We start from the raw sequence: 11,048 nt of genomic DNA on the forward strand, positions 1-11,048 counted from the left end.
TTTGGGGACCAGGTAAATTAGGGTGTCTGACTATATTCAGAGATCTCTTTGTGTGTAGGTCTGTGGCTCCAAGATGATAGTGTGGACATTTTGTTCATTCATTTGAAATGTATTTATTAAGTACTTGCTCTGTAGCAGATCCAAAGGAGGATAAGAGGCAGTCTGCATTCCCTCTTATTCTGTAGGCCAAGGGTCAGCAAACTCTATAAAAGGACAAATAATAAATATTTTAGGTTTTATAGGCCTTATGGTCTCTGTTGTAACTACTCAACTCTGCATGGTGAAAGCAGCTTTAGTGTTCCAATAAAGCTTTATTTGCAAAAACAGGTGGCAGGCGGGCTTCCCTGGTGGTACAGTGGTTAAGAATCCACCTAAGAATGCAGGGGACACGGGTTCGAGCCCTGGTCGGGGAAGACCCCACATGCCACGGCGCAACTAAGCCCGTGCACCACAACTACTGAGCCTGCGCTCTAGAGCCCACGAGCCACAACTACTGAGCCTGCGTGCCACAACTACTGAGCCCACACGCCTAGAGCCTGTGCTCTGCAACAAGAGAAGCCACCGCAATGAGAAGCCCGCACATCGCAACGAAGAATAGCCCCCGCTCGCCGCAGCTAGAGAAAGCCCGTACGCAACAGCAAAGACCCAACTCAGCCAAGAATAAATACACAAATAAATTTATTTTTATAAAAAACAAAACAAAACAGGTGGCAGGCTAGATTTGGCCTGTGCACCATTGTTTGCTGACCCCCCGCTCTAGGCAATAGGGAGCCCTTGAAGGTTCTTGAGTAGACCTGACATGACCAGAGAAGGGGTGGGAAGCTTTTTATTGAGCATTTATTCTATGACAGCCATCTTGCTAAGCATCTGACTGGAGTCTAATGACTTGGGCTAAGATCCTAGGTCTGCCACTTAATGGCTGTTGAGGATTAAAAGAGGTGGTACATGAACAGCAAGGGGGAGGATTTTATTCACCAGGACCACTGTGTCCAGCTTCCTGGAAAGTGAGAGAAAAAACTTCCAGCATAGGAGGCAGAGCAAGTTTTCTAGGGGAGCGGTGGGTGAGAAATTAGACTAGAAGAGCAGCCTGGGAGCAAGGGCATCATATGTAGGGGGAGAGGCTGTGAGGGCTGGGGCTTTGGGAAGTCTTGAGGGGAACAGAGAAAGAGCAAATCTTTTTCTGAAGCTACTAAGCAACAGATAGAAGAACTTGAGAATGAGAAATGCCCAAAGAGGTCTTCAAAGAGCTTTTCTGTGCACTGAGAATGTGTTTTTCCTTTGGCATTTTCTTGAGAAACCAAGTAAACATTTGAATAGCTCCTTTTTTTTGGGGGGGGGGGATAGCTCTTATTTATGATTTTATGCAATAATGCTGTTTCTTTGAGTTCAGTTACCAAGCAGACAGTGGGCAGCATGAGGCCCTAGTTATGTTCGGTTACATGTGTAAAGTCCCTGGTACATAGTACGTGCTCAATACACGTTAGATGGTATTAGTACCTTTTTTTAAAAAATTTATTTATTTTATTTTTGGCTGCATTGGGTCTTCATTGCTGCGCGCGGGTTTCTCTAGTTGTGGCAAGCGGGGGCTACTCTTCGTTGCGGTGTGCAGGCTTCTCATTGCGGTGGCTTCTCTTGTTGCGAAGCATGCTATCTAGGCGCGTGGGCTCCAGTAATTGTGGCGCATGGACTCATTAGTTGTGGTTCACGGGCTCTAGAGCGCAGGCTCAGTAGTTGTGGTGCACAGGCTTAGTTGCTCCGCGGCATGTGGGATCTTCCCGGACCAGGGCTCGAACCTGTGTCCCCTGCATTGGCAGGCGGATTCTTAACCACTGCACCATCAGGGAAGTCCTATTAGTACCTTTTTGATCAAGGTCAATTTGGCCATCCAGAGACTCTCTTCCCCCTTCAGTGGAATAGGAAGCCAAGGCTTTGGAAGGCTAAGCTTTCATAATCAATGATAAAGATCATCTCCGAGAGATTTGGGATAGGAGGGTGCTGGCTGTCATCTCACCCGAACCCCACACTCTAAGTGAAATGGTTAAAGTCAATATTAAGAGGCAGCGGTGGAGGGAGAGAGCAGAGGCAGGTCACCAAAGCATTAACATGCACTGTGGGCAAGGGTGCTATTCGGAGGAAGAATGAGTGGGACAGTGTGGGGAGGGATGTGTGAGAACCTCCCAGCCTCCGGGCTGTGAGCTTCAGAATCCCTCCCCTTCCGCATACACTCTGCAACAAACAGCAGCGGATCAGAATCAGGCAGGGAGGAGGTCACATCAGGATTTATTTGGGAGAAGAGTTCATTCAGAAGGAACCAGTATGACACCCCTTGGCACAAGTGTAACTAATAAACATATGTTCAGTGCTACAGAGGTTCTTACTGCCCACCTGGCACAGATCCAAGGGTCAGGAAGCCCATAGTGACCTGTCTCAAAGGAGTAGGGCCCGGCTCACGTACGGAGTGCTCCCTGTGTGCCCACATTGTGTGAGGCACTCTATAGAGGCTATCACTTATCCTGAAAATACTTCCTGGCAACTAACCAGGTGGCATTGTCCCCATCTGACAGATGAGGAGCCTGAGGCCCAGAGAGGCAAAGGCCTTGTCTAAGCTCACTCGCTACCAGGTGGTTGCTCCAGGAAATCCGAGGGCTTTCACTGCACCCCAGCACCCTCCCATGCAGGAAGCGTCTCAGCGTGTGCACTGTGACACCATCCTCACTCAGCTATCCCAAGTGAGCCACCTGTTTTCAAAACAAATTCTGCACACACAACCCTGGAACTGTGCTGGAGAGAATATATTCACCCTCCTGGATGATTTTCCATATGTAAATAAGCCTAGTCATATTGGAGAGGCACACCCAGGCCACTGAAGCCAAAAATACAGCCCCCAGTACTGATAGCTTCCACTGTTTGGGGAAAATGAAAAAACCCATTTGAGAAACACAGGAGATATTGCCAGCATTTGTTATAGGAAGTGTTTAAGATCCCTCCTTGGGGTTGGAAGCAAAAAGCGTTCTTTAAATCCTCTATTCCTTTTATATAACTCATGGAAAAATCTTACCTTCCTGTTACAGAAGGTCTAAGGGGTGAGATGGGTAACTTCGCAACCTGCATCGCACTCACTAGAGGCTATTTTGCCATGATGCTTTTCTGTCATTTGGGGATTTAAGGGGTTTAACCACAAGGGTGCCGAGTTGCAGAATTTGTAGTCACAGGTTCAGAGCTGACAATGAAGACGAGTAATTTCTAGGTGGCCGAGAAGCAGCACCAAAGCTGGAAAGAGGGTTTTTCATGGCTTCTAAAGGCTGTGGGCTTTAGCCCTGGGGACAGAGCCTGGGGCTATTGGGAGGGCGGCACTTCTGGACAAAAGCTGTGTCTTTCAGCCAGGCTCCTTCCCTTTCTGGAGCTTCACTACCGTCATTGGTAAAATTGGCAGGGTCTGGTAGGTGTACTTCAGCCTCCCTCCAACCCCAACAGAAAATCAGAATCAAGAAGAAAATGGATTATGGAGACCCTTGGTGAAGTGTGAAAATGAACAACAGATGAGATAATAGTACTGTATTAATGCTAAATGTCCTGATGTTGGTAATTTTACTGTGGTTATGTAAGAGAATCTCCTTGTCCTTAGGAAATACACACTGAGGTCCTTGGCTGTTAAAGGAGATGGTTTCTTCAACTTACTTTCAAATGATTTAGAAATATATTGTGTGTATATTTAGAAGAGCAAAGCATATATAGCAAAATGCTAACAACTGGCGAATCTGGGTGAAGGGTACTTAGGAGTTCTTTGAACCATTCTTGCAATTTTTTTTTTTTTCCCAATTTGAAAGCAGTCACTGTTTATTAACTGACCAGATTACAAAAATAATGATGGTAGATACCTTAGTTCATCCTTCATTCTTGTAACTTTTAAAAAATTATTTTAAATTGTATAATACACACAAAACTTACCCTCGCAGCCATTTTTAAATGTTTTTAAGTTCAGTGGCATTAAGTACATTCACACTGTTGTTCAACCATCACCACAGCCATCTCCAGATCTCTTGTCATCTTATCAAAGTGAACCTGTGTACCCATTAAACAGTGACTCCCCACTCCCCTCTGCCAGCTCTTGGCAACCACTGTTCTACTTTGTCTATGAATCTGACTACTTTACATACCTTAAATAAGTGGAATTATACAATATTTGTCTTTTTGTAGATGTCTTATTTAGAATAATGTTCTCAAGAATCATCCATGTTGTAGCATGCATCAGAATTTCCTTTTTTTTTCTTCAGAATTTCCTTCTTTTTAAGGCTAAATAAAATTCCATTGTATGTACAATACATACCACACTTTGTTTATCCCTTCATCTGCTGATGGACATTTAGGTTGCTTCCATCTTTTGGCTATTGTGAATAATGCTGCTATGAACATGGATGTACAAATATCTTTGAGACCCTGCTTTCAATTCTTTTGGTAGATACTCAGAAGTGGAATTGCTGGATCATATGGTAATTCCATTTTTAATATTTTGAGGAACTGCCATACTGTTTTCCACACTGGCTGCACTATTCTTGCAATTTTAGTGTGAAATCATTTCAAAATAAAAATTACAACTCTAATTGACTTTATAATTGACTTTGTAATTAGGTAATAATTTATTTTAAAATCTGGTGAGAAGCTCCCTGATATCCAGGGCAAAAGGGGGGAAATGCTATTTCACTAGAAATGACAATTAAAATGAAGAAGAAAATGGAAGAAGTCAATATAGATTTGTATCAATATGAGCATTAGCCCTGATGATTGTAAAATCTAGCTTTGAGCTCTCTGACAGCCAAGGCAAAAAAAGAAACATAGTATTTCCTTATTTGAAAGGAAGAATCTGCTCAGTCCCTGAGGAGAGTAACAAAATTTTTTCTCACCCAAGGAGGGTAGGGAAGTTTGTCTTCACTCCCTTCTTTCAAATGGGCCTCCTGGGCTTCCCTGGTGGCGCAGTGGTTGAGAGTCCGCCTGCCGATTCAGGGGACTACGGGTTCGTACCCCGGTCTGGGTAGATCCCACTTGTCGCGGAGCGGCTGGGCCCAGTGAGCCATGGCCGCTAAGCATGCGCGTCCGGAGCCTGTGCTCCACAACGGGAGAGGCCAAAACAGTGAGAGGCCCGCGTACCGCAAAAAAAAAAAAAAGTGCCTCCTACCTATTTTACTGCGAGCTACCTTCTCCCAGCGTACTTTAAATTAGGGGCCTGTTTCTACTTGGCTCTGGACTTCTTGGCCTCGGGTCCCTTCTGGCACCACAAAGTTAGTATCTAGAATGGTTGGCTGCCGGTGAGGGCTGTTCCCCCTTTGCTCCCTTATCACGTTTATCACATGGAAGGAGGTGGACTCATGGTCTTTAAGTCTTAACAACACTGACCATCTATGATTTTAATGGTTAGAAACTGAGACCATATCTTTTCCTGAGAGCAGGTTTTTATCTTGAAAGATACTGTCAGAAAGTCCTTCTTCCGGTCATAACTTAAAACTCATGCTACTGTGCAAGAGTTTTTCTTGTTTTGTGTGGAGATGGAGAGGAATTGCTCATTGCTCTTCTGGAAGCCTCTTCCCCATAAAGCCAGACCTTCTCCCGTCCTTCTGTCTGATCTCACCGACATCACAGGGCAGAAGGAGCAGGATAACGAGCAGGAGTTCTGGATTTAGGCTGCTCTGCTTCCGACCAGCTGCGTCACAGCAGGCAAGCAACTGCTCTTTGCCTCAGTTTCCCCATCTGTAACATGGGAATAATAAAAGCATCTGTTTCATAAAGTCATGAAGATTAACTTAAATAGTCCATATAAAACACTAAATTCAGAGTCTGACTCTCAGAAAGCAAAAACCTGGGGTAGGAGAAAAAAGGGGACCCAGGGACAAAATGATACAGACAGTAGGTCTGTGAGACTTGCAGACCGACCTGGAGGCCAGCCCTGCCCACAGAGTTGAAATAGAAGAGTCCCACATATGGACATTTCTCAGTTTAACAGATCACAGCAGCTGGGGGATTTGCACATGTAAAATGCTCTCACCGGTGAATCATTCTGCATTTGCACATTGCTCTATTATCATACACAACTTATCAGCTTCGATGATTACCAGCTCATGCGGTACTCTGCCTTTTTGAGAGGAGAGCCCTGGACCTGCTGGCTGCCTATCTCCTCCTCCTCCCTTTATGCCAGTGCTTGTCTTCTGTCCCTTAGCTGCCAGGCTCCTGGCATCTCCATTAGATAGGGAAGCATATGGGAACTGGAAGGACTGAACTAAAATCTAGATGACTTCAACCGGTATATCTCCAATTAGCAGACATGCTGTAGGAAGAGAGAGCTGGTCAGGTTTTAGAGATACAGCACCAAACCGAACCAAAGTCCTTGGCATCAAGGAGCTTACATTCCGGGTCAGTGGTTAAAGAACACAAGAAAAATCAGGGAATCTGGGGGATGGAGGTAGGTTAGAGGTTACTACGTTGTAAAGGATAGTCAGGGAAGGCTTCTCTAAGACCGTGATATTGATGAGTACAGGAAGTGAGGGGATGAGCCATGCAGATATCGGGGCAAGAGTGTTCCAGGCAGAGAGAGAGCACATTCAAGCATAACAGCAAGAAGGCTGGTGTGGCTGGAATGGAGTCAAAGGAGAGAGAAATTGAAAGAGGGCAAGGGCAGAGAGGGACTGGAGGCCAGCTCATGATCATGTGAAGGGAGCCTCTGGAAAGTTCTTAGCAGAGGAGTGATATGATCTGGCTACAGACTTGGGGTTTAAGCATGAGGGTGGCATGGGGAGATGGGGGTGGGGGACAGTTGGGAAGCCAGTGCCATAATCCAAGTAGGAGATTACGGTGGCTCAGATCACCATATTGATTGTGGTGGTGTCTCGATGGGGCTGATCGTGGACATATTTCAATGGTAGAATCGATCAGGGTTTGCTAAAGGACTGAATGTTAGGAATGAGAAAGAGGAACTAAGGATAACTCCAAAGATTTTGGTTTGAGCAAGTGGAAGGATGGAGTAGCCATTCCCTGAGACAGAGAAGACTGTAGGAGAAGTACATTTAGGGGTGAATATCAGGAGTGTGGTTTTTAGCAGTTAAAAAAAAAAAAAGGATTTAAGGATGATGTGAGAACACACGTAAAGCAGTTGTAACACCACCTGGCACTTCATGCACACTCATGCAAGGTTAGTATTATCCCCATTTTCACACTGCTGGTTTGGTAGAAGAGCCAGAATTCAAACCTGGGCCTGTTTGGCTCCAAACCTCAGTTTGTTTCTCTTCTTAAACATCCTGTCTTCCATGATCCCTTGTCCTTAAGGTTTCATGTTGATACTGTCAGAAAGTTCTTCCTCCTGTTTAATGGCAGTCTGTCCTATTGCAGTTAGAGCCTGACCCTTTGTTTGGGACTCTTGGGTTATGTCAAGTGAAGTCAGCAAGATCCTGTTTTGCGTGGTGAAGCAGGAGGCACCCATGAGCTATTTGCCTCTTCAAGCGTTATTGGTAGCGCCGTGAAATTTAAATTCCCTTTTCATAGGTCTTCATCACAAGAAAGGTCATTTAAAACTTCACTGGCGGGCTTCCCTGGTGGCGCAGTGGTTGGGAGTCTGCCTGCGGATGCAGGGGACACGGGTTCGTGGCCCGGTCTGGGAAGATCCCACATGCCGCGGAGTGCCTGGGCCCGTGAGCCATGGCCGCTGAGCCTACGCATCTGGAGCCTGTGCTCTGCAAACTTCACTGGCATCAAGTAATTCCTAAAACATGCTTTAAAAATATAGACAGACAGGTAGTAGGTAGGTAGGTAGATATTTATCTATATAAATATTAGAAAAATTCTAAAAATTTTTTTCATAATCCCCAATTTTAAAATGTATATAATGAGAACTGAAACATTTCTACTATTTCACCCATCTAATCTCATCTCCCAAGGATAACTTGACTAACAGTTTGGTACGTAACCTTCTCAAAGTTCACATACTCATACCCATTTCCTTATTTATTATTTTAACCAAAAAAAAAGGAAGAAGCTATACCAGCTCTGTCCAATAGAATTTTCTGCAATGATGACAATGTTCTATCATACATGTCCACCAGCCATATATGGCTACTGGGCACTTGAAATGTGGCTAATGTGACTGAAGACTGAATTTTTAATTTTAAGTAATTTAAATAGCTATAGGTAGGTAGTGGCCACCATAATGGACAGCACAGTGTTATACATTTTGGATTTTTTACTTAGAGTATCATGGACATTTCTTTTTTGTTTAATTTTATAAATTTTGAAATCATCTCACAGAAAAGTTGCAGTTACAATACAAAAAAGCCATTTGAGAGTAAGTTGGGACCGGATGCATCAGCACATCCAAATAATTTAGTGTTTATTTCCTCAAACAAGGACATTCTCTTATGTAACCACAACCATCAAAATCAGGAAATTATCACTGACACATTACAGCCATCGAATCCTCAGGGCCCATCCACATGTTGCCAGTTGTCCCAATAACATCCTTTATAGCAAAGGATCCAGTTCACGATCGTGCAGTACACTTAGTTGGCATGCCTCTTTGGTTTCCTTCTATCGGATATAGTTCTCAACCTTTCTTTGACATTCATGACCTTGATACTTTTGAAGATTATAGACCAGTTATTTTGTAGAGTGTTCTTTCTACAAGAAAGGGCCTGTTTGATGTTTTCTCATGGTTCGATTTAGGTTATGCATCTTCGGCAGGAAATCCCAGAAGTGATGCTGTGTACTTCCCATTGGATGTTATCAGGTGGTGCAAGATTTCAATTTGTCCCATTACTGGTGGTAACTTATTATTGGATGAAAATGGTGTCTCCACTGTAAAGTTACTCGTCGTTTATTTCCTTTTCATTTTAAAATGTATGTATGCTGTTAAAAAAAAAACCCACATAACATGAAATTTACCACCTTAACCATTTCTACGTGTATAGTTCAAGAGTGTTGAGTATATTCACATTGTGAGAGAGATCTCCAGAACTTTTTCGTCTTGCAAATCTGAAACTCTGTACCCACTAAACAACTCCCCTTTCCCCCTCCCCCCAGCCCCTGGTAAGCACCCTTCTACTTTCTGTCTCTATGAACTTGACAACTTTTGACACCTCATATAAGCAGAATCATACAGTCTTTGTCTTTTTGTGCCTGGCTTATTTCACTTAGCACAATGTCCTCAAGGTTCATCCCAGTTGTAGCATGTGTCAGGATTTCTTGCTTTTTTAAGGCTAAATAATATTCCATGGCATGTATATACCACATTTTGTTTATCCATTCATCTGTTGATGGAAATTTGGGTTCCACCTCTTGGCTTTTGTGATAGTGCTGCTATGAACATGGATATGCAAACATCTCTTTCAGACCTGTTTTCAAATTTCTTGGATGTATATCCAGAAGTGGGACTGCTGGGTCATATGGTGGTTCTAGTTTTGATTTTTTTGAGAAACTGTCATCCTGTTTTCCATAGCAGTTGCACCATTTTACAATCCCACCAACAGTGAACAAGGGTTGCAATTTCTCCAGATCCTTGTCGACACTTGTCGTTCTGTTCTTGTTAGTAGCCATCCTAATGGGTGTGAGTTGACATCTCATTGTGGTTTTGATTTGCATTTCTCTAATTATTAGTGAGGTTGAGCATCTTTTCATATGCTTGATGGCCATCTGTATGTCATCTTTGGAAGAATGTCTATTCAGGTCGTCAATTTAATTGGATTTTTTTGTTGTCAGAGTTTTTTATATATTCTAGATGTATCAAGATATATGATTTGCAAGTATTTTCTCCCATTCCATAGGTTGCCATTTCACTCTGTTGAGCATGTCGTATTCCCTTTTAATAGGTATTTTGTGAGGAGGTGCTTTGGAACTATGTAAATATTCCCTTCCTTATCATACTTTCCGTTTATTTATTCATTTACTTATATCAGCATTGGACTCATGGCTTCCTATTTTATTCAGTGTATTTGTTCTTATCATTTCCTATTTTGATGCACAAACTGCCACAGATTAGGCCGATGGAAGCCACTTCAAGCTGGCCTCTGGGGTCCTTCTGACATGTTCCTATCATTCTCTGAGGTACTTTCTTGTTTTCTGCTGCCACGGGATATTCCAGGATGATCTCGTACTTTCCTGTTGCAGCCCTGGAATTAACCATTTCTCCAGGGCCCCTGCTTCCTTTTAATAGAGAATGGGATTTAGAAGCTTCTGGCCCAGGCTCTGCTGCTGAACTCTGTGGCTTTGAAAAGCCCAGCATGTGATCTGGAGAGGCGTACCTCATCAACCAGCCAGAACAAACCCCTCATTTACAGAGGGGGGGACTGAGGCTCAGAGGGGATCAGGTGGCCAATGTTCCCTAGCTCGTGAGACAGCTCAGACGTGAGCTGAGGCCTCTGACTCCCTTCCAGTGCTCTTTCCCTGGCAATACATGTTATTTATGAGGTGTGACCCCGGTGGGGCCTGTCCCCTCTCTGGACTTCACTTTCCTCTTCTGTCCACTGAGGGTTAGTTTTGCCTGGGGGTCCAAGACTGCCTTTCTGAGAGCTAACCTTTTCTCTTTAACTCTTCATGAGCCTACCTTCCCCCCACCCCCCAGACCTTTATGGGTGACTCCACCTTTAATTACAGAGAGCTTCAGCTTTTATCTCCAGCTCTGGTGGATTGGGGTTGCAGACTAGTCCTAGCCTGGGAATGAGCTGTCCAAATGCACCTGGTTCTCCCATTCCAGGCCAGGGGTTCCAGGCATATGTGCCTCCCTGAAGCCCATCTCCGTCAGCTAACACCTGTCTCATAGGGGCATCAACAGAAGAAGATGGCAATGCGAAGGGCCTCCACTACCTGCCCTCACTGGCTCCCAGCCCACCCATATTATACAAAGAGCACCCAGGGAAGCACCAGAAATGCCACCTCCCCACATTTCGAGGCCAGTGTCTCTTGAGCTTCACTCTCAAAGCTGGGTGTAAGAAACCCTCTGGTATTCCATTAGAGAATATTTGATGCCTGATTGGGGTGGGTGGTGCTGCATCCAACCTTCACCCTCTGGTTTGGTC

At 44.2% G+C, this 11,048-nt stretch overlaps 1 protein-coding gene across 1 annotated transcript in view; it reads left to right on the forward strand.

Annotated features, from left to right (window-relative positions):
* The window catches only part of CNBD2 (cyclic nucleotide binding domain containing 2), a 74,057-nt gene extending 65,136 nt beyond the window's left edge, over positions 1 to 8,921 (forward strand). The window contains exon 13 of the mRNA XM_030830711.3: positions 8,701 to 8,921. Coding sequence (XP_030686571.1) covers positions 8,701 to 8,734 — 34 coding nt within the window. The 3' untranslated portion in view covers positions 8,735 to 8,921. The remainder of the gene's footprint in view (positions 1 to 8,700) is intronic.
* The last annotated feature ends 2,127 nt before the right edge of the window (positions 8,922 to 11,048 follow it).

This window comes from Globicephala melas, chromosome 15 (assembly GCF_963455315.2).
Source record: "Globicephala melas chromosome 15, mGloMel1.2, whole genome shotgun sequence".
Lineage (NCBI taxonomy): Eukaryota > Metazoa > Chordata > Mammalia > Artiodactyla > Delphinidae > Globicephala > Globicephala melas.